The sequence below is a fragment of the Scophthalmus maximus genome, chromosome 12, assembly GCF_022379125.1.
Source record: "Scophthalmus maximus strain ysfricsl-2021 chromosome 12, ASM2237912v1, whole genome shotgun sequence".
Classification (NCBI taxonomy): domain Eukaryota; kingdom Metazoa; phylum Chordata; class Actinopteri; order Pleuronectiformes; family Scophthalmidae; genus Scophthalmus; species Scophthalmus maximus.
The window spans coordinates 1,178,833-1,203,370 of NC_061526.1; the positions used below are offsets into that span (position 1 = coordinate 1,178,833).

The 24,538-nt window shown below is 41.2% G+C and overlaps 1 protein-coding gene across 1 annotated transcript in view; it reads left to right on the plus strand.

Annotated features, from left to right (window-relative positions):
• The window catches only part of tmem178b (transmembrane protein 178B), a 117,161-nt gene that overhangs the window by 56,996 nt on the left and 35,627 nt on the right, over positions 1-24,538 (plus strand). Inside the window, exon 3 of the mRNA XM_035620296.2 lies at positions 5,322-5,435. Coding sequence (XP_035476189.1) covers positions 5,322-5,435 — 114 coding nt within the window. The remainder of the gene's footprint in view (positions 1-5,321; positions 5,436-24,538) is intronic.

Here is a 24,538-nt window from a genome sequence, read left to right on the forward strand (position 1 = left end):
ATTTGTGAAGGTGACTTCACATCACGTTGCAGAAATAACATGTGCTTAACACACTCTAGTAATCTAGCTTTTTGTCCACTCAGTTGAGTTGTGTCTTGTATGAAGCTCTTAATGTAATGAATGTAATTACAGTGTAGCCTTGAGTGACAGAAATGATAAGCTATTGTGATTTTCAGTCATAGTTTGGGTATACGTAACAGAAGACATTGTGCCAACACAATGTCAGCAAAATTGAAAATTAAATAATACAGAAGCCTCTGAGTGCCCAACTTTCTTTTCTGTCTGTACATTACTCACTTCAGTTCCTTCCTGCATTTTACTATGTTCCAATTATAATTAGCTCATTCAAAATGTATCGTCGGGGTGCTGTGGATCAGGGGGTCGCCCACTAACCAGAAAGGTGGTGGTTCGATCCCTGACTCCTCCAGTCCACATGCTTGAAGTGTCCTCAGCTGTGCCGGCACTGTGTGAATTATGTGTGATTAGAGGAGAGAAATGTATGTAGAAGTTTGAAAGGGTGAATGTGACTAATAATGTGAAGCAATCTGAGTGGTCATTAGGACTAAGATATATAAAGTATATATATATATATATATATACAAAGTTGTCCTTTGGTGAAAGGGACAATCAATGTAGCCAGCATCGGCTTGGTCCAAGGCAAGAAAGGCTGACAGCTGTTGGCCAGAAATCTGGTTTAAATACTTGTTGTCCCCAAAGGATCGCTCAGGGTGAAATTTGGTGTCCTCCTGTACATGAGGCCAGAATTTCCACTTAGGGCAGAACATTTCAATCTATTACTGCCAATTTCCCTGTCATCACATGGTTTTTCCATTTTGGACCATTCTTGTTCACTTTCTTGAGGACAAACTATCAAGCTTATATGTTAAGACTAAGTAATGCGTGCCTTGCTGTGACGTGCATTCATTTTGTGATGCTATGGCTTTTTTACTATGCTTATGTTTTCCTTAAAATTGACCTCTTTCAGTTGTATGATTCCTCAGTATCTCCTGCCAGTAGCAAAGGTCTGGTTGCGTGTACAAAGGGGTGTGGCTGTGGAACCAAGAAATTGAGACCTGTCTCCCACCAACAGTTAACATTAGTTTCTTTAAGCATAAAGGTAATCTTTCCTGATTACCTTTGGTTGTTTTGTGAGGCACTGGCAAATGGCCCGTTGTGTATTTTAGATATTACATCTTGTTTTGTCAATGAATTGAAGCTGTGTTAGCATTCAAAGACTGCTTGTGTGAAAGGTTGGAGAAAAAGACGAGATCCAAGGATGGAAATGTTGCTAAAACTATTGGATTTGTCAGCATTAGGATGTCTATCGAGTATCTTTGTTCCCCTGCATTAAGGAAAAATGTTCTACTTTTGAGGTAGGAGGATTCTTGCTCCTGTCACTGACGAGCAGAATTGGTTTGGTTGTTTTTTTTCATTCATCTGCTCAAAACCTCTTGACTTAATGGACTCTGACCACTTGTCAGGCTCTCATTCCCCACTTCCCACTTTGAATCGAAGTACATCTTCATCAAAGCATTCAGCCCAGCCTATAATAGGAGGGCTGTTCCTGCATAACAGGCAGCTAAGCAGTATTGATTACCTGCATGGAAATGTTTATGAGAAGGAGCACTAATTACAGCCCATGCTAAATTGTCAGTGCTGTTTTTCCTTTCCATGTTGCAGCAGATGAAAGAAAAACAAAAAACCCTAAAACCTATCTGCACTTAATTTGTTCTTTACCCTCTAGTAGCTTCCTTAATACCTTTATATGAGCAGTATGCGGCCAGTGGTGAGCTGTACATGTTCAAGTTGGTTGGGTAATAGAAACCCATTGCCATACTGCTCTAATGAGCCTTTTGCCAGGGTCATCAGTTTTATTGGCCTTTTTGAAATCCCTCCAGGTCTCAGAGGCTTCCTCAAACATCAGGAAAATCCATACCAGCCCCATGACTCTACTGCACAAGACAGATCACTGTTAGCCACCTCTCTGTTCAAACTGTAACGCCAACAGAAACCGTTGTTTTCATGCCAGCAGGATCGCACAGCAAGGCTCAACTTCAAACGCTGCACAGTGGAAGCAGTTCTGCGGTATCCTGAGATGACTTTTGGGAGCCTTAAGGAAAGCCTTCACTGAGCACAGGAATTACACAGGAACACCACTGATTAATCAGTGCTGCATTATGATGCCGGCCACGAGGGACACCGGGGTAAAGCTAGAACATTCTGGATTTCACTCCTCAGTGGAAGCGCCTTCCTGGAAACGAGAATGGAGTGACATTCACAGACCAGAGTTACCATCCAATTAAGGTCTCATTCTGGTAAAGTATCGACAGACAAACAATACAATATAGATTATAAAGCTTTCAGATTGGAAATCATATTTGCATTTAGCCTGCCGCTGTTTGGATTGACGTCTGCCATGTTTGGAAAAACAGATTTCTCAGCATAGCTCTGCTACCTTCATTATTGTCTGCCAGGTCACTGAATGGGGCAGTGCACGTTTTTATTTTGAGATGTTGGTTGGTTTAACTCTTGAAAAAATCTGTCAAAAGTCAGATTAGTACAGTACTGTAAGAAATGTAGCACATACTGTACATTATCAATCCCATTTACTTACCAATTCTTAATTACAGTTCTAAAGTACTTTAATTTCAAGTTTTTGGTTGAACTTCACTACATTAAAAGATAGATGAATGTTGTATTTCTTTTTTTTACCCAATTACTACATCAGACAGCCATAGGTCATAGGTACTTTATAAATGTAGAGTTTAGTATGACTGGAGCCATTCGGCACACTAACGTTTTGAGACTGCTAACACTTGACATTTTGAGTGATTTACTTCTGGTATTACTTCTTTTACATGGAGTAAGAAAATGATTTAAATATGCACTAGGTGTTGCTTTACATAGGCACAGTGGTAGGAAGTGGAACTTTACAACCTTAAATTTGGGATTACGTCCCCATGGCTTCAGGCTCAGCACCAAGAGCTGAGTGGTTGACAGACAGACTGACCAATCCACTGACAGACTGTGCTGAAAATAATCATGTATTGACATATTTTTACATATCACATGCTGTCACCAGTCATACAAACATACTACCCCACCCCCAACCCCAGGATTATAGAGATTTATGTATGGAGACTAAAGAGATTATTAACAAGATGCCATCTGTTAATATTTGCATTTTTCCCTGTTTCAGGCAAAACCTAAGGCAGACAGCAGCAAAGACATTTAATACAATCCATATGTGCTGATAATTTTAAGCTTTTATACAGCTACGACATGTATGTACCACCCCTGCCTCTCCCTGCTCCGTAACGTTCCGCCCAGCTCTTCATTTCAGCCAGTGCAGGAATTAGAGGTTTGCTTGCTGAGCCTGAGTCAGCCATAGCTACATCTCCCCCAGCAGCTAATATTAGCTTTAAGCCTCAGCGTGAGAGGAGTGTGATCATGTATTCATTGACAGCCGTGGTGGGAATATCTCAGGTTGTTCAATGAGTCTGGGCCACTAGTTACATCCTGTACAGTACGATTATGGCTTTCCGTCACATTTTAGAATTTTACACTGCTTTTGCCTTTTCACCATTGGTTTCATCAAATACACCAAGTCTCCCCGCGTGAGCGAATGGGTAATTATCATTGTTAGCAGTTGTGGTCTCCAGGGTTTGCTTGTTTATGCCAGTGTGTGTGTGTGTGTGTGTGGTTGTGTTGCTGCTGTGCGAGTCTGTGCATGGCTGCAGGACAGAGGAGAGGCAGTGGAGTGTTATCCTGGTTTGCGCTGTTTGTGCAGTTCAAATCTTCTGGGACTCCAATAATGCAATTTTCAGTGTGCCAAACAGGCTTGCCAGAAATAATTGGAGCGGACATGTAGTGTAATGTAATAGTGTCGGGAGGAAGCAGTGCTCTCTCCCTCCACATGCCCGAAAATGAACCAATAGTATTTTGCAGCCACCATTCTCAGAGACACACACACACACAGAGGCAGGTCATTTAGAAGATAATGATAAGGAAGCAAAGACAGAGATGAGAAAAACAATTACTGGATTTAAAAAAAAAATGTTTCATTGTAGGATGGTGATAAGATAAAGAGTGGAAATTTTGCAAATTAAAAAAGTATGTTAAAAAAAATGCTTAGCTGAGGTAAAAAAAAAGTATGTGTAAAGGATAGAAGCAAATTCAACGAAGAGCATTGGTAACAGGCATTGGTAAGGACATTAATTAGTACAAATTAAACAACAAAACTGTTTTTTTTGGTGTGTACGCACTGCCATCAATCTTTGTACAGATCGTCATGTTCGACCAGAAGCTGGATGCTGACGTGACCCCCTGACTTTTCATTTAGCATCGTCATGAGGTTGACATTTGTGGTTGTGGAAATGTATACATTATTGAACTTTTCGGGTTCTAGCGCCATCACCTTGATCATCATTTTAATTCAGTTTTGCATTTTTTAGCTGTACTTCAGATGAATTAGGTCAAAGGTTGACATGTGAACATGCTAAATTACATTAGCAACACATAAGCATGTTTTTTTTTGTCATTTGGCATGCGTATCTTGGCATTTAGCTCAAAACACTGCTGTATGAGTCACTGCAGTCGTGGTGGCGAAAAAGCTGCAGCAATAAGTGGAGTGAAACGGACAAGATTCCCAGAATGAGGGAGATAAAAATGCCTTGTTGTGCTGCAGGATGTTGGAATAGGGATTCAAAGAAAAAGGATGATGAAAATGGAATCTGGTCACAATTATGTTTCCGATAAAACACATTTGCTGCTGCAGTTTCGCTATTGTCTTCCACAATCTTCCACCCTTATGATATAGTATTTCTGCAACGCGGCGTGTCTCTGGTAATTCAAAAGCATTTCTGCCTGTCAGTCGACATTGTCAGTGAAATATGTTTCATATAGAAATCTCACACACATTACCAGGCCAGGGGACATTTCTAATTACACACTGAATGGTTCCCTTGACTGATTAGTTAATAGCTTTTGAGGAACTCATTGTTTCTCTGACAGCCACTGTATCCGAGTTGTAGATAATAGAAATGTATGTCGTGAATGTTCCCTCGGAGTTGACATTAGGGTCCAATACAACAGCAGATTGCCATTGTTTTAGGGAAGATGAGTGTTTTGACAGTGTCTGGGTATTTAATTAATAACTGCGGTCGTGGACTCTCCAGCTGAATCATGCCTCTGCGAAACAATGTTATCCTAATGTACCGCTCTGTGTCATCAGTGTGGATGTTATATAATGACCTGTGAGTCAATGATGTGTCCATATTATAAAAAAATAAATATTTTTTTTTTTTTCTCTCTCTCTGCAGGTTCCATTGCAAGATGCTCCTACATCAAATATCACTACTCCTCAGCTACGATACCCAAAAATCTTTCATACAACATCACCAAGACAATACGGCAGGACGAGTGGCACGCCCTCCGTAAGTCTGCCTCCATGTCTTTTCTGTCTTCCGTGGCAATTTTATTTTTAAATGCTCTCTAAAGGAGCTTCTGTATTATAATAGACATGTTTTTTATAAATGGCTGAAGATAAGTAGAAGTACAAAACATTAGCCAGAGAGTTATGCACTTTTCTATTCTATTTTTTACATTCTTCTTTCCTTGCACTGACAGTGGCAGTTATTAATGTGCAATATTCAACAGCTAAGGTAAGAGCTGGAAATTCTGACTGATCAAGTAATAAGTACCTTAATTTCATCTTGCATGCTTTTAGATTTTCACAGGTAAACTCGTACACTGTGTCATTTTTACTCAACTGGCGTCGACTAAAAGTAAAAGTGTTCTCTTGAGCAGATTCTGTGTGGAATCAAGCCAACGGCATTTGTGGTGCAGTCATTTTAAGCACCAGGTCATTCTGGCCCAATGATCAACGACTTTTGAGGGTGTGAAACTGTAATTATATATTCATCTGTCCAGCACTTTGTCTTTAAACAAAAATATTGCAGCCACTTCTTGGCAGATAGTCGAAAAATGGGAAAATTGTGTTGTAGTAGAAATTCACGGTTCACTGAGAATTATTGCTAATGTCTTCTGCATGGTTTAAAATTGAACTTTGTGCTTCGTGGTATTGACTTAAAAAGTAATGTTCCGTTCATGGTCTCAAGAGGATGGACGCTGTCTTTCTTGGTTCTATAAACCCAGGTGTTTTTGATAACCACTTGACCTCTCTTTTAGAGCAATTGCCAGGTTACCACAACCGTATTATCTATACCTGTTAATGGAACGAAGGGTCGCTGGTGCCTGGAGCTTCTCCCAGGCTCGCACAGGCCTCACATCAAGTGCGAGGTTGTGTATATGAGATACAGTAGGACATACCATTCATGTTTTGATCTCATCAGGTCATAATGTACTTTTGACATATTAACCTGGAAACTTCCTTTACATAAAAAATCTGTTCCAAATGAATGGTGACCAGAGGATGAATGCTATCTATCAGGCAACACTGTTCAAAATTGAACTGCTACATTGACGTGAAATTTGTCCCACTACTCATCGAACTCTGAGAATTGGAATTCATCGGTGTGTTGTTGGTTCATTCCAATGCTCTCATCGTTTGTGGGGCTAATAAAGACTCTATAGTCTCTACTTTAAGTCGTGATCAGGTTTGAGCCTCGCCAACTGCATGTTTGAGTTTTATTTGCAGCGCATGGAGAGGATACACTTAGTGGCTGTAGCGCTTTGTCTCCATGGTGCTGTTTGCCTGTTAGATTATATCAGCGTGGGTATGAGTGCTGTCAGAAGAAGCGAGGGGGAGTCCATATACTTTCAGGATACCTGCCATTCATGTACCTCTGAGCATGTTGCGGCTCTCCAGCCGCCTGGCCACTGAGCCGAGTGGAAACACACCCTGACCTCAAACTGTCACCGACTAGTCCTCGGCTGTCAGGTGACAGGCTCGGGAAGAGCTCCTCTCAGCTCCAAACCGCAGAGGACTGCTCCGCTGTCTGTTTTCCTCTGTCTTCTCCCCACCACACAGTCTGTCCTACAAAGCAGAGGAGGAAAACATTTCTATTTTGGAGGCTATTTGTAGAGCATATCCAGGGCACAGGATGATACTGTTTGTATTCCTCCCTAAATTTATTAAATAAAATGTTCAGCATGACTACAGTTATTGGGCCAAGGTGAAGAAACAGCACAGTAAAAAAAAGGTGTTTCTGTTTATTTTATTTTATTAGTTTATTAGCCAGGGACAATGCAAAAAATCTTGTTATAGGTTACAATAACATGATACAGATGTGTTGCATATAGTGTTTTTAACCTAGGCTAATTTTCAACACCTGTCCCTTGTGTGCAGTACACTTTTGTGGTCCAGTCCCCTAGAAGGGCTCCAGTCCCCAGAAGGGGTCAGGTCCCCCAAAAAGTAGCTGAAGAGTGAACAATCGCTTACACGCTTCAGCATAAAATCATTTCATCACATCAAGTCACCCTCTCCGCTTGGTGAATATGTTTTCTGACTATCAAATTTGGCAAAAACTGCATTAGCTCAGAGGGATATCTTGTCTTGTTTACTCTATTACGTGAATGTTGCGGTCACCCTGACTCCTGTTAAAAAAACCCTGACAGTTCAATAGAGTGTTACTTGAAAATTGATATGGGCAAATAAGGAACAAATTGTTGAATATTTGTTTTGAACAGCTAAAGACAAACAGAACGTATGTTTAGCACTTATACACACGCACACAGTATGTATGTTGGGAGGTTTTAGGTTTGTTTAGTGTTGTATATATCACTGAGCCGAAATCACTGTTGCGTGACTGTCTGAAGTCTAAAGCAGATCTGTAATATCTCATGCCGTGGTTTTTTTTTTCCTGGTCCAAATGTGGTAAATCGGTGAATTGAATCTATCAGTTTGACAGTTTATGGCATTATGTTAAGCATGTTCAGCTCTGACAGGTTTCCCACCAGGAAATCATCGACCCCAAATAATCTCCTGTGGATAGGCATTTTAGTTCTTTGCCAAGGACAAATGACATCACGTTTATTGGACTGAATAAGCTCCAGTGCCATGTACAGTATGCAGATGCTCTCAAAATGTTTGGCTCACTTACTGCCATTTTCTACCTAAGTCATGGCTCATATGCGTCCTGATGGGAAGGATGTGTTTCTTCAAACTATTGGTAAACTGAGGGAAAAAAACGTGGCTTATATTTATGCCTAGTCAGAGATGTTTAATGACCTTATTACCAGGCCTATCCACACACTATCTCGGTGGGAGATAACTCCTCTCCTCTAATCGATGGCCTGTCACTGTGGGTATGAAAACGAAAAATAAGAAATAGCGAAAGTGTGAATAAACAAAGCCCTGTCCACTGAGTGAGCATCTCTCACTGCCAAATCAATAGCAGGCCCGCACCACTCTGAGCGACCTGAGAATCACAAATCACAAGTTGGCCCTGAACTGGGGAGTCTTGGGGGACAGTCGTCTTCTAATGAGGGCATGAGTCCAGGGCCTGACTGCAGATGCTGTACGCTACATGAGCACTACTCTCTGCTTACAACCCCACAGTGCAATGCATCACATTTTATATTAGTGTAAATTAGGGTCCTGTGCTGCCTTCACTTGTCAGCGATGATGCAACCTAAAGAAGATTCATGAGTTTCTAAAATCTCTTTGTCATAAAGTAAACTATGAAATCTACGCAGTCCGTTAATGGTTGAGTAAATTGATTTAGGACACAGTCATGGTGTTATGTCATACCCTTGAGATAGCGCAGCTAAATCTAATTTCGAAAGCTAAACTTGAAATTAAGGTATTTTTATCAATGGGACGGGCAACCAGGACATCAGGTTACCAAAAGGTAATCAACAACACGGGGGGTAATCATGCTTAGACCATGAAAACACCTGTCATAAGGAAAAATAAATAAATTTGTTTTTCATGTTTTTGGGCCAATCTGTGCTTTCAGGTTCTGTATTGCAATTTCTGTTTTAACTCGGGAGAAAGATAACTTTACTGTATAAGCAGGAGAGGCTAATAACCTCTATAGCTGTGAGTATGACTGTAAAACAATGGTGGGAACAGTAAACATCAATGCAAGGTAACCTTATTTGAGCACTTTTCATACACAAGGTAATTCAACGTGCTTCACAGAAAAATAAAAACAATAAAAAAATACAGTAAATATATAACAATAATTAAAGTGCGAAAGGGATACAGACAACAGGTTCACAAGTCTAAAATAGAGGAAAGAATATATATATATATATATGAAAATATAACAAAATAAAACAAATAAAAGGTATGGTGCAAGGGAATGAGAACAGTAGAAATACATTAAATGCACTGTCGAAAAGAAATGTTTTAAGACCAGATTTAAAAGATTGTGGTGTGGTGGCGAACATCAGATTTTCCGGGGTTTTGTTCCAGACATAAGGAGCATAAAAACAAAAAGCTGCCTATACATGCTTTGTTCTGACCCTGGGAACAGTAAGCAGACCGCCGTCTGAAGATCTGAGGGGTCTGGCAGGTTCATAACCCTGGAGTAGATCCGAATGGTATTTCGGTCCTAACCCATTAAGTGCTTTATAGACAAGCAGAAGAATTTTAAAGTCAATTCAGTATTTGCACAGTGGTCTAATGTCAGCAGCAGTCAGATAAACCTACAACTGATAATTACTCAGACGACAGGAGTGGTCAGAGACATTATGGTATTGAGTTGTCTCTCGTCACGGCCTTCCCATTGCTATGAACGCGGTGATGCAGAAAGGCCTTGAGGGAATTTGGCACAAATGTTCACAAGGATGAACTGATTATAAGTTGGTGGTCAAAGGTCAAAAAATATGTGTTGGCTCTAACTCAAGAATTGACGGTTATCATGCAGATGTGTCTAAAGAATGCACGTTCTAGAATTTGTAGCATCATCATCCATATTTCAAGCGTTGTCTATTATCATGGCTACAACCTTACATTTTGTGAGAATCAACATAATTGGCCAAGCATGTGAGCACATTACATTTACAGAACTTAGTTGAACTGTATCCAAACTTCAGCATTGCTCTCTGACTCATGGTGACAGTGCCGGTGACTGAAGTGAGCGGAGGGAGGAGTTTCTTACGCTTAAATGGGCAGTAAGTGGTTCTAAAGCAAAACACGTTTAGAAAAAATCTTTGAATATTTCCTCACCATCCGTTAGCTGTCGCTTTTGTTCGTGCGACGGAAAAAAACTCAGCCCAGGGTTCGGAAATCGAAACAAAAAAATGGTGCGGACCGCACCACACAACACTGCAAGTACAGTTTGTAAACATCACTCGTCCACACCTTAAGAGACGTGATAGCAGGTGGTGCTGCAATTCCGTGGTTTGGCCTTGTGGCTAGTGTGTCCGACTCGCATAGCGGAGGTCACGGGTTTGCAGCCGACCAGAGCAGTGAAAAATGACAAGAACAACAAAGAGAGAGACAAGCTTTCTCCAGAATCGCTTACTGACCCTTTAACTCTTTCATTCTTCTTGTGCAGCCAGCCCCTGGAAGTGGAAACCAAGTTCTGCCTTATTTATTCATTTTAGATTTACCGATTCATCTCAGCCTTTTGGGACTGTTTGGTCAGCGGGCAGAGTTTAATAGTTTGGTGTTCATCTTCAGAGATGCCCCAGACTAAATCCACCCACAATGCCTCGGGCCTTGTATGCATTAAGTAAGAATGACAACCTAGGCTTGACTTTCATGAAGTGTGTGAAATTGCGCTTGGGCAGGCCTGACAATTTCTCCCACTCCCATTGCATAGATTTGAGGAACCAGCGGGGTGACAGTGACACACTTCAAAGTCTCAGAGATGAACATGATACTCGTTTGTTTCTGTCAGTTAAAAAAAAGCCTCAGTGACTCGCAGCCACACCCGAGTAGCTGAAAACTTCTAAAAAAAAATTCTATTACTGCTGAACATCAAAGCAACATTGCCAGAATACACAATATTCCCTATTCCACCCCCATTCTGTGTCAAAGATGCAGAAAGCAGCAAGGGTGCATTCTTTTTTTGACATTGGCTTTTAGAGAGGACAGGACGGAAGGGAGGGTTTTTCTCATACTGCAGCTTAGGGATTTTGTTACTTCAAAAGAAAAACCATAAATTGTGAGCCAGGGGAATCTGTCAGTAAGCCACAGTCTAATCCAAGGTAGCAGCTAAAGGTTGTGGCTGAAGCTAATTGTTCGCCATGCAGCCACGCCCACTCAATCTCATCACGCTGATATGCCTGCTACAGTTGGCAGATTATGCGTTGAGCAGGCCAGCGTGAATATGACAGGGATTTATTTCGATGACAATCACCGTTTCAGTGCTGTTTAAAGTCTGTCTTCTTTCTTGATATCAGACAGTCTGGGGTCACAGGCTTCGAGGCTTCATTGGAGCTTCACGAGTGGAGGCTCGTGATGATATCATCACGAGCCTCTACTCTACGCTGTCACTTATTTGCTGTACCTGTTCCATATACAAGGGCCCTCTATCTTCATTTTTAAACTAAATTAAATTATTGTCTGTGTCTATGTGCTCCATTGTCATTGTTATCCTGTGTCTTGTGTGCATGTGTGTGAATTGGAGATGGGGGGGGGGGGGGGGGGTTACTTTCTGCATTTCTGTAAAATTGCTTGAAATGTCTTGCCTGGGGGCCTGACTTTGATGTGAGGCAGATCGAATGATCATAAGCGTGTAAACAGTGCAAACAGCTGCAGAATTGTAGGAAGGCTTATTGTTGGAACATCTGACAGAGCCTCGCAGTAACCTCGGCTCTCCAGCTCCTTTGAGGTGCGCTAAGATAAACACCTCCCGGACCCGTAGTGATGATGACGAGCACGATTTCTCAAGGTGACATGCTGTTTATTTTAAAGGTGTGTTAGTAGTGTACAGTACAGACAGTCTGACACCGAAAATCTGTTAATGACAGTTTGACTTGACTTGTTCATCTTGATACTCTCATTTTGAAGATGTGATTGGATGTACAGTACAGGGAGCAATCCACTTGTGTTGTGAAGAGATTTCTTTACTCAGCTAGTTAGAAAATGCAATTATGATGTATACAGAGCACAGTATGAATGATACAGCTGTGTATTGATGTATCTTCTCTGAACCATTGGTGTAAAAAAAAACAGGAAGAATTGCTACTGTTACAATACAGTGAAGAGCATCTCAACAAACTTAAATCACTGCAACATCTATATAAACCGAGCAATAATTAAACTTAGCAGTGCTTGCAAACAGCTTCTCTGTCTTCAGTGGATCATTTGTATAATAGCCAACTTTATTAGTTTTAGCAAATCTCTGTGGGTGAGGGTATGACTGTGAGTTCTCACTTAAGTTACTGTAAGTGGCTAATTACACTTCCCTTACTGGAGTTGGCAGGGTACATAGAGATGTGTACCCTGGTGTAATTAAATGATTGTACTGTAGCCTTACTCATTAGCGAATCAATAAGATATAGTTATTGGACAGTAATATAGGAGTTTCTGTTTCAGCTGAAACGACAGAAATATGCTGTACAGTGAACTTGGGATGCTCTATGCTAATATTTGAGGTTCATCAGGTACGCTCATATTCTAGTCGCTATTGTTGGTATAATGCTAATATACAGCTTTTATATTGTACTTCAAGTTGGCACTGACCGAGCCCACCAGGATTTGAACCGCATGTCAGCCCGGAGGGAAAAATGTGTCCATCACCACCCACACTGTCGAAAGTAAGCAGAGTTTATAACACTGAGGTTGTAATGCCTCTGTCTTGATCCAAGACAGTTTTTATACATATATGTATGCGAAAAGGTCAGAACTTTCTGTCAGTGTCGAACTTGGCGTGTGAGACTGTGGCTATTTCCTAGAAGTAGTGTGACCCCCTGCAGCACAATACAAACCTGACTTCTTGTTGTTTTTTTTGCACTGTGTGAACATAAATGTTGGGCCCTACAATGTTTCTTTCTATCCTTGGGCTCCTGTTATGTATAATTTAAAATAGTTATATTTACACAAATCTAGCACATACCGCGGAAAAACAATGGAATGAAAGGAGGCAGAAAGTAATTTATTATTAAGTCAAACCCGGAGCAAATGTCACAGAGATTCTTCGGTATTTGTTTTACTCTTATTCATAAATGTATAATTTTATTATGCGGTCACCCTCTGCATGCCAGAGAATCAGTTACTTTAGATCTGAGGTATGTCAGTACTGTCATTTTTGGTTACTTATCACCTGACTATAGTTACTGTATATCAATTTCAGATTGAACTGTAGAACAAGCCAATAACAACCTTGCCATCTGGACTATGTGAGGCCCTTCTCACTGCAAACATGTGCGTTATGTTCAGACGTGACAAGAGAAAGGTCAAAACATGCAATTAGTCCCTGAGCTGCTACAGAGGAACATCCTCTTTGCGGCTGAGGGAAACATTCGACTTGTTTTCGACATCATTCCGATCACATTGTGTTATTGACAGGGGCAGGTGTTGAAGCTTCGGAAAGTTGCCTGCGTCTTCTCTTCCTGTCTGACATTAAAGGAATTATGCTAATCAGCAGGTAATTATGGTGATAATAATCAGTGGGGAAATCATTTGTATCCATATTTAGACACGGTGAAGGGGCTGCTCATCGGCATGACAAGCATTGCTCAATGTCTATCGCATCTCACTGTCTCTCAAACAGAAGTACGATGTTGATCCGGAGGTGCAGTGTATGGATGGAGCATGCAGCAGACATTGTGATAGATTTTGCTCGCTCTTGTTGCGAATGACTGATGGGAAGTACAATCAGGCTTAATTAGCAGGGTTGGAAACGCATAGCTGGCAGTCTTGGAAGCACCCCATTACACTGATGCTCTTCAGGCACTCCGTATTAGAGGAAATCACTTTTGTCCAGCCATGTAACCTCAGCGCCCGCAGGCCCAGTGATTCATCTCTGCTCATCAGTGCGAGGCTCCAGTCCAGAGGGGAGAGCTGTGAACTGTCTCCGTCCAGCAGGACAACCACTGCAGCTCAAAAGGAAAGTTGACCAGCAGGCATGCTTTGAGGCTGGTATTTGTCAAAGCACGAGTTATCGCGCTTCATACATTGATTTATTTTCTCAGTAATGGAAATTGAACACTGCTTTAAGGAGGGAGACGTGTTGTGAAGGGCCATTTTCTTTATTTTGACCCTGTTTTAATTATCAACTGGAAAGGAGATGCAGTCTTAAAGGGTCAACATGCCACTGAATTAGCTCCTTAACTATAAAACTAGTTTACGGAACGTTGTTGTTGAAGAAAATGTTTAATCCTGCCCTATGGTTTTAGTAATTTCCATATAACATTAAAATCAGAACCTCAAAATGTTCTTGTTGTTGATCACAATGACCATCAAGTCTGGATACATTTTTGTCAATATTTCATTACTGTTGAGTGCTTATAAAGTAAAGACTGATTTGAAAAGTCTAATAACCTTTTTTTATGTGTTAAAGTTAATAGGGCTGCCCCTGAAGGGCAAAGTTTCAAATCACAAGTCAGATAACGCTCAGTTGAGCCTTCATTTTTATTTCAATTTTGGTCCCCAGAAATGAATGCTCTTATTCCACTATGTCCAGTCGCCCTATCTGTTCATTGACGACATCTGCAATGAATACAGGCAGCTGCAGCTGCGGACCTGGCCCCAGGTAGGGTCTTAATGTAGTTAACATAGTTTCTCACTTTATTTGATATTTAGTGTCCGCAAACAAATTTCCAAATTTTTGAATTACATTTCCAGTTACATCATTGCATTCAGTGTGCAGTTAAAACACATTTTAGCTATGAGGTTTAACTTGGCCTGTTTACTATATTACATGAATATCAACCTGATCATCCCACCAAATCAGAATGTGGCAGTTTTTTGATAGTCTATGAGGAAAAAAGGGAATTGAATCATTCAATATCTGTATTGACTTGCCATCAGGTCATATTATCATTAACAGGCCAACAAAGGTCTGGTTCATGTCATTATTATTATTACCATGATGAAAAAAAGTCCGGTACACATGTCGCTTGTACACTCATTATTATTAACATGACAAAATTATTATTAAATTTAAAATTAATATTAGAATAAAATGACTATCACTTGCCAAAAGACAAAGACCTTTGTCTTTCAGGTCTACCCTTTAATTTTACAGTGTGCTATTGCTCCGTCACTGATCACCAACTTACTGTGGATGCATGTGGAGTTTGTTGATGAGCTCCACTGTGGTACCATGAAACCCATTAAATAAAGATGACATGAAAAATGACATTGTAAATGAGACAGCTCTGTGCATTCAACCACTCGTGTGCAGTGGGATGCAGTTTTAAGATACCTTTATTATATAAGCTGCTTGTTAGAAAAGGAACTGTGATGCATCACCATACCTGAAATAGAAGCGACATTGATAAAACGCAAACATTGAGTCTGCCAAGCAGGTGCCGTGTTTGCAAACCATAATTTCATTCCTTCGGTCACAGTATGTGGACAACCTTTCTCTGGAAGGTCACAGTAAGTCACATAAACAGGCATTGCTTTTCTTTGAGATCTCTGTATCATTTGCATGAACAAAATTACATCCCTGCCACACATTTGTCTTCCAGCTCGTCTACACGGCGTTGCTGCTGCCCTGCTCTCATGTTACTGCCCGTTATTCAGCGCGGTCTCATTCCGTCTGTGCAGAAGTGCTGCTGTGGTCCTGACGTTAATCTTCAAAGCCTGGTCAGCGGTTGCAGTGCTCCACACTCCATGGCTTTCTTAATAAATTGGTTAATGTTCAGACTGAGTCATGGTTTATCGCTGACAATGCGATAATTTGGAAGCAACTAAATTGCCAAACCCTATCTCCGAAAGTGACCACACAACAGATTGTTATGTTGATGTGTAATCGCCAGAGCCTGAAGGAGCTGGTGACAACAGACACTGTTTTCTCAAATTGATGATACTGCAGCCTCCAATTCTCAAGAATTTGGATTTGGACTTTCCAAGGACACAATTATGACATCGGTATAATGGTGAGCCAAAATACTGCCTCATGTCAGGCTTCTGGTCAGGTTCAATAGTAATATTTTTTCAAGTGCTAGTCACATTGTTAGACATGGTAATAGGCCAGATTGGTGTCTGACTTTTAGTCCCTCTTATAGGTCAAGCCCCCACAAAATTGATCGTACATTTTAAAAAACAACAGTATGAATCGTTACAATAAAAATAGTATTCAGTGCAAAAAAGAAAAATTGGAAAATTGAAAAAAAGGCTAAGGTACAAGACGGTGTATATAATTATTTCAAGAGCAAAGGAACTACTCATCCCATAAACCATTGCAAATGCCTTTCCAAATTACCAACCGACGGTTCAGCATTTCCTCTTGCATTTAACCTTTATCATCATCATTATAGTGTTGATATTGTTGATAAAAGTCTTGTAATGACTTGCAGCTCGTGTTTTGTCTGTGTATATAGTGTATAACGATCGTAGTGTTCAGTGGTAGCAGTAACTCATGCTGTGTTCTTTTACATCTTGCTCTGAAGTCAGGGTTGGTGGGGTAACCTCCGACTCTGGGTTCTGTAATTTCAAGTTCTGAGGTATAAGGAAACGACAACCTTGACATCCGTGTTCCGAGTACAATGGAATGCAGCATCACAGGCTGACATGAAGTTTGCGGGTGTAGTAAACGTTTCCATGGTAACAGCCAGCTCCTCCAATCAGAGAAATTGATTTTACACTAAATTATTGTGGGTAGTTTAGTATTGATCAATGACATTGCAAATAAAACAGGTTGATATCATATGGACTTGGGGCTTCTACAGGTTCATATACCATCGTTTCACAACCTCGTAGTTCATGGTAAGTCTACCTTGGATGGTTACGACATTCCGTCTAATAATTTAAATGATAATAGTGAATATGAATGGTGTTTTTTACTTCCGGAACCTCACTGTTGAGCTCTATACCAACTTGGCTTCTGGTTGTATTTTGGTTGGGATGGACAAATCATGTGTAGGCTGGGTTTTTGCAGGATTGCTAGGCACAAGAGTGCTTCAAGGACAAGTCTTTCTCCTTGGGGCATGAGGAAACCCCTGTCTAGGTCAGTCCAGTGGAAAGGTTACTCCTTGGGGATTTTTGGGTTTACAGGATGAGGAAGGAGGCTAGCCAACTGGGCAGCTGCCTGAAGAATAGCAGCTGCCCAGTAGGAGTCTTTAAAAAAATTAAATTCCAGTTACAAATCTGCATCTTTGTTCGTAGTACATTTGTAGATGGTAAATGCTGCAGCTTACCTCAATATGTTACTCCACAGTTAGGTCTTTGGAGTCAATTAATACCAGATCATACTTTCATAAGTTGTTGGCAACAATAAGGAGGAGGTAGGCAGGTAGGTACTTACAGGAACTTAAGTCCACAGCCCCTGATGTTCTTACAAGAAGCACATACATCTGGCTGGGCTAATAGTGAGTGGATAAGGAGCAAACTGAAAACAGTTGTGTGACTGGGTGAGGATGATGGGGGGCAGGGGGATGCAGGACTGAAGAAACAGGGACCAATTGGAAAGATGGTCGGAATGGCAGGAATCAGAAGGAGTAAAATGAATAGGGCCAAGGCAAGAATCGTGACAAATATGCCCTACAAACTAAGTGGTGTTGAATTAACGCGATGCGTCCTGAATAGAAATCTTTCACCGGCGCTGCAGGACGTCCCCATGTCATGACATTAAAACCTCAGTGGGGAAAGGCAGCTGCAGATTTCTGTGTCAGGCGCTGCACTTGCTCTCCTTTGGCTGTACTGACCGGGAACCAGCTCTGTAATGACTTTGCCCTGATTGGCCTAAGGCCCCGGTAATGCACATGGCCCATAGTACATTTTTATTCAACAAACTTCATATCCCGTGCAACTTATTTGATCACCTCTTTCTGGATGCACATGTTTTGAACATATGGGCACCATACACTACGCTGTAATTTCTCCAGCAAGAAAACTGTAAAGGTATTCCATTCCATTGGGGTATTCACCTCCATACACCTTAACTCATAGCCCTCGATGTTTTCATAAAACAATTGTATGTCAAAGACTTGATTTGATGATTGGACCAACAGATGTTCGAGTGACTAAACAGAGTATATAAGTTTTGTAAACAGTACAATCTACGTAAATATGAGGGTGACATTCTTATATTTAAATTTAAGAAATCCAGGACAGCTGTGCAGTTTTTCCACACTAAGTTGTGTTAACAACCTGCTGCTGTGACACAGGTGTTAAATGTGTCGGCATGTTGCTTGTTGATTAGGTCATTTTGCAATAGAACAGATGTTCTGTGATTCTCTATCAGTCTCTATTAGCCTTCAAACAGTACATAGGCCCAACACTGACTGATATGAGCTCACATAAACTACAGGAAGAAGAATGTGTCCGACTTGAGGGCAGTCTTTTTAGAATCATCCCAGCCAAAGTCGAAAACAAATGCTGCTAAGAGAACCCACTGATGACATCACAATGACATTTGGAAATGTTTAATCAAATACAAACCAAATGATAGCCATTTATTACATAAGATTTTGCTAGCATACATGTAGTGAGTATGATCATACTTATTAATATTATGTTGGTTGTCCACCACTATATCACAGACGATATAAAAGACTTGTGGTAAAGGCCGTGGTAAATCAGCTCTGACAGGAAGTGTAAAAAGTTTTCCTTTCATTACCGGCTCTGGGGAGGGGGGGCGAGAGGAGGGAATGAGAGCCTGGAGTCCTGTTGGATTGCTGGATGCTGGGTTGTGGCTTATTAATATTCATGAAAAAATGTGAAAGAAATTACATTTAGACAGGCTGAGCCTTCAAAAAAACTTACAATTATCCTGAGACTAAGACAACAGGGCTGTGATCAATGCAGGAGAGGATGGATTTAAGTGGCATGCAGTTGGATGATTTATGCACAGCAGTGACAGGGTGTCATAAGGAAACAACCGATAGCTCCCTCCACCTCTGGCTAGCCCTTTGGCGGAGAGCTCTCCGTCTCCGATGTGGATGATGAGACGAGGGCGTCGGACCTATCACAGGAGAGGAGGAAGTCTTGTTACCACCAGCAGTCGCGTCCGCCAAGACAGCTGTGTATTAGAAAACTTGGTCTTCTGCAGCCTAAGCTTTACAATTCTTTTGCCGCTCCAGTGGGGGATAATAGCTGCCGGCCTTCTAGCTCTGATGGATTAATGTGGAGTAAACAGAAAAAGGATTGTTTACTAAACTTCTCACGCATGTTCGCACTTTTGTGATTACAAAAAAGGAAAAAAATAATTGATTCAGTGTTTTTAGAAAATTGTGATGACTTAAGGAAGACAGCAACAGGGAATAGGGTTATAGTTTTATTTTAACTATTTAAGAGGTCTCCGATTTAGACACAAGCTATAAAGACTCTTTCATACATTATTTAATATTTTGTTCAATATGTGCGATATTGCACTCAGTTTTTGAAAGTTAACTGAGCATAACTGACTTCATAGGCTTATGTTTTTGGTGCTACACAACTGAGTTTAACCATGTGCAATATTAAAAAAGTGTGAAATGATTCAAAACTGGGACCTAATACAATAATTGTATTATTTTGTTCATCCAGGGAAAAAAAGACGTGAGGCACAATTAACTGTTCACACAACCTTGCGTTAAAAACAGATTGGAAAGTGCTTTTGACTTGGCCAAAAACAATCTGATGACAATTGGCGTTTCAGTGATCCAACTATGTGAAGGACATTGCATGAAAATATCTACAGACAGTGTCTGAGGCAGAAACCATTCCAACTTTTTCAAAAAACATGAAAAGATGCCTGATTACTGTTGGCAGCGCATCTTTTTGGTCAGGTGAAGCCAAAATCAATTTGTTTGGATCAAATGGGGTCCAGCATGTGTGGATAGGACCCGACCGCACGGACCACGGTGACTTTGTGGTGCCGACTGTGAACCATGGGGGTAGGAGTGTGCTGATAAGGGGCTGCAAGAGAGGGAGGAGGAGAGATTTAGGGATGAAACTATACAAAAACCACACAGGAGAAACAAGCAAAATTGTTACCTGGCCAAGAAAATCCCCAGACTTAGATCCAAGGGAACAACTTTGGAAATGAGGATGAGAATAATAATTTTTGAAGAATGGCAGACGACTAGTTTCCTTTGTATCCCAAAGTTTTCCTACCGGATTCCCATCTGGTGACTGGGGAGGTCAGTGAAGTTCGCTGAATGTTCATGAAAGCAGTTTGAGTTATGCTCACTGCAGTTGTAAAGAGGGGTTATCTGAGGTAACGTTGCCTGTCAGCTCCTTCCAGTCTGACTGTTCTCCTCTGACAAGGTGTTTCCGTCCACAGAACTGCTGCTTGCTGGATTTTTTTGTTTGTTGTTTTTGTCATTCTGTGAAAAACTCTTGAGACTGTTGTGAGGGGAAATCTCAGGAGAACAGCAGTTTCAGAAAGACTCAAAGTCACTGAGATCAAATTTTTCCTTCATTCTGATGTTTGATGTGAAGCTGCTGATCTGTTATCTGCAGGGGGGGGTTTTGCATTGCACTGCATAAAACCGTTCCTAATAAAGTGCTCAGTAAGAATATATATGGTCAAGTGTTTCCATGGGTAGAGCTTCCATTTTTGAATAAAAATATCATTATTATTGTCATTATTATGATCTTGCCATAATCAATACATGACCTTTTATCATCATGTCCATTTTACAAACCAATAGAGGTGACTGTTCATGCTATCCGAATCTCAAATACATCTGACGGAATAGGAAACATGATTCTGAGCATGTTTGTATGATCATGTTTTTCAAATAGTCACTGTAACCTGCTTGATCAGTTAGATAACATTTCTAGGACATGATTCCTTGGTAGTCAGAGAGGCCTACATAAAGGCAACTGGAACTGATATGAAATGAGCTGCTGGGTTTTGAATTCAATAGAAATCTAATTTTACAAACTCCTTGCTTTCTGCTAGGTGCTGCATTCAGAATCCATAGTGGTTGTGGTAATCCACTCGCTGCTGTTCTATATTTGTCCATGTAGATAATCCCTTTCTGCATGTGAGCTCCTCGCGTCTCCTGCTCCCCACTCCCATTCAAAATAGATGGTGAAAGAATTGGGCCCCAGTCTCCTGCACACAGTTAAGTGCATGCATCAGCGTAGAGCTTTGGGGTTGGAGGATTTGTCTGTGAGTGCAGCTTCTTTACTGCCCTGTTCTTCACTGACCATAACTTTTTCACTTAACCTACAATTATTTAGCAAACTAAATTTCCTCATCATAGAAATTTGATTTCCTGACAACCGGATATTGGAAATACACTGATTTTGTTGAAATGCACATGCTAATAAAATTATTTTAACATTAAATATATCAAAAACTATATAATGACCCATCACTACAAAACAGATTTCTCTTTCGAATCTGTTTCAACTTTAGCTTTAAAATGATGCCAGTCATGATCCTCATGGAGTTCCGCATGTGTCAGTCCAAATGACTCATCAGAGTCCAAGTTCGAGTAACTTTATTGTCCTCAAAATCAGGACGAGTGCTACAATGAAGTTCCTGTATTAGAAACATCTGTACTGCTGCTTATGTATGCAATTATCCAGTCAGCAAAGAAACAACATGGGAGAGAAGATAGTCTTTCAAAAGCAATTCAATATTCGAATTTCCATGTGAAGCAAGTACTTGTAGGTACTGCATTGGAACATAGTCATTGAAATGCTTTCCTTTAACAAAAAAACAAACATCTAGAAACACTTTCAACCAAATTATACCCAGGATGTCTACATTGTCTACATTAAATACCGACGGCAGTATTTAGCTAGAAGCCTCTCTCCAGCGACTGTAGGAGACTTGAGGCTTTGTAGTGTGTGACGTAACAAGCAAGACGCGAGGGAGGGACTGGTACAGGAGGACTCAGAGCTGGTAGAGAGCCATGAGAAAGCTGCTGTCAGACGTTATCTTTGATGGAAAGACACGGAGTCTGGTGGAGCTTTGACAGTCACGAGAAGCACTTGGAGAGAGTCACTGTGGGGAATATCAGTGTTGCTCATCCCCGAGAGTCTCAGGTGTGTGTGTGTCCATGCTGTTTATCACTGTTAAGATAAGTGTTTGTCAGCCATATTATCTTGTTAAGCTCTAGCTCAGTTATTGGTGGGCCCATGTCTTGAGTTTACTGCCACCAAAGAAGAAGACCTCTCGTTCATCGACGCCGTTTTTCACCTCTGGAATGTCACCAGCCGCTATGTGACAGGCGCAAAATACAGCAACCGCCATCAAAGTCGGAGGGTCACTGTACAAACTAGACCTGTGAGTCTTGCCTGTTGCATCAGAGTTATGAAGGGATCAAAGGATTTCATTCATTCATTCATTCATCGTCTACTGCTTTATCCATTTAAGGGTCGCGGGGGGTCGCTGGAGCCAATCCCAGCTAACATTGGGCGAGAGGCGGGGTTCACCCTGGACAGGTCGCCAGCCTATCACAGGGATCAAAGGATTTGGTTTGACCAAACTTCCAAAGTTAAGCTGACTTCATGAATTTGACTAGGAAAAGAGAGAAATAGGTTAATGTTGGGGGGAAAAAGTTGCCTCTCCTAACATCATACTGCACCAAAAAAAAAAAAACCCTGTAGTTACCCTGTAACGCTCCCTCTCCCTCAGCTGACCCTTCCTACATAACCAATGGTTCATAACACAGTAGTATAACACCTTGGAGATCTCTGTTTGCATCAGCAGCAGCATTCGAGGTGTGGAGCGGAGCCAGCCTTCGGCTCATGTTGCCTGTAGATGTACGGTGTGTCAACAGCTCTGCTGCCGCTGCCAAGTTAATATGCACTGTGCTGCGCTGGAGCTGGCGTCCAGCTCCAGGTGCTCTCTAATGTAAATAAGCACTGAAGCTAACAGATGTGTGTGTGTGTTTAGTCATTGCAGCAGCAGAAGTAGGAATCAGTGTTGTGCAAGGCAGGTTTGTTCCATCTCTTTGTACCAGATTTGTTCATTTTCAGGCAGGAACCTATAAGTTAAGTATGATATGAATCCCAGCGCTATGTGAAACTCTATATAAAACTATAGATACTATAAAACTATATGCATACAGTATAGTGGAGCCACAATTAGGTTTCAATATGTCTCTAACGTGGCAAAACCTGTAAGTAGTTTAAATGTCTCAAAATCCATGAAAAAAGAACAACAACATATATTACATGGTATTGTTTTCGTAGGTTCCTTTTATAGGTTACCCTCTGGCTACTGAAGCCCAGGGCAAATGTCCAGGTTTGAAAAACGGGTAGGGGCATCTCTGGAATTTATTATTGTCATGGTAGATAGTATGCCACCAAAACAGCAGTTAGACGCTCATGCCTCAAAGCACATGGGAATACAATACGCTTAATCTGACACGTAACATATGTTACGTAACACGCCGTGTAACATGCAAAGAGAACTGGCAGGCGGCTCCTCATTTGCTGCGTGGGACTGACATAACTCGCCAATCTAGTTTCCTCTTATTTGCGCTGAGCCGTGAGTAATTGGGAACTGAAAGCCCCATCTCATGGTTGTCGGAAGCAACACTTCACAGACTTCAAAGCGGCGCAGCGCCCTGACGGAGACGCCACTTCTCCTCGCCTCCGCTGAGCAGCTCGTCTCTGGAACGGAAGGCATCCTCCTCCGCCCCCACCGGCTGCGCATGGCTGCATATTTATCATCAAGCGATAAGGCTAAACAATCAGCCACGTCGTATGTCCACTGTTTTATTCAAGGAACATTTTTCCGTAGATGTGTTGTTGAGTCCACAGTCGGCAAGCTTGAAATCACAAAAAAATCCACAAGTAAACAGACACATAAAAATGGCATAAAATGCTATGTGAATTTCAGTGGTATTTTTGCTAAAGTGGGAAAATTTAATCGGCAGCCAAGAAGACGGCAGCTCTTTGTCTGCTGACATATATAGGGGAAAAGGAGCATTATGGTTTTGTTGCCTCTAACCACAATGTGAACCTCGGCCTGTGGCAACCACCGTTTGCTCTGTATGCCCGCCACCCATCCCAACTTACCTCCCTGACTTTTTTACTTCATGTACTGCCTCAGCAGGTTGATAAATGATGCAAATAGAAGACCCAGTGCACAAAAAGTGTCGCCAAGGGGTTCTGCCCCAGAGGCCATATGTAAGGGGTAAAATGTATCCCCCCCTCAAATGATTAATTCTACTTCACCAAAAAAAACATCTAAATACCTAAAATAGATTTTTACACTAAGTTAAAACACTGAATAATGCGTTAGAACAATAAAATCTGAAATGGACCACACACTGTCAGCACTCTTGTTTGTGAGACATTGAGATTTACCTAACTATCCTGGTTCCATCAGCCTTGATCAATTCACAGCTTTTCAGAATGTCACCAAGCACAAATATTTGGAAGGAGGATTTAATTCTTTTATGTTTTGTTTTGTGTTGTGCATGTGTAATGGTGGTCCAGCCAGTCGAATGCATGCAGTGCAGTGTAAACCTCACTTGTAAAGACACATAGTAGCGAGTACTATTAGCGCCTGTGAGTTTTAGCTCCCTTTGTAGCGCATCCGTCTCCCGTGCC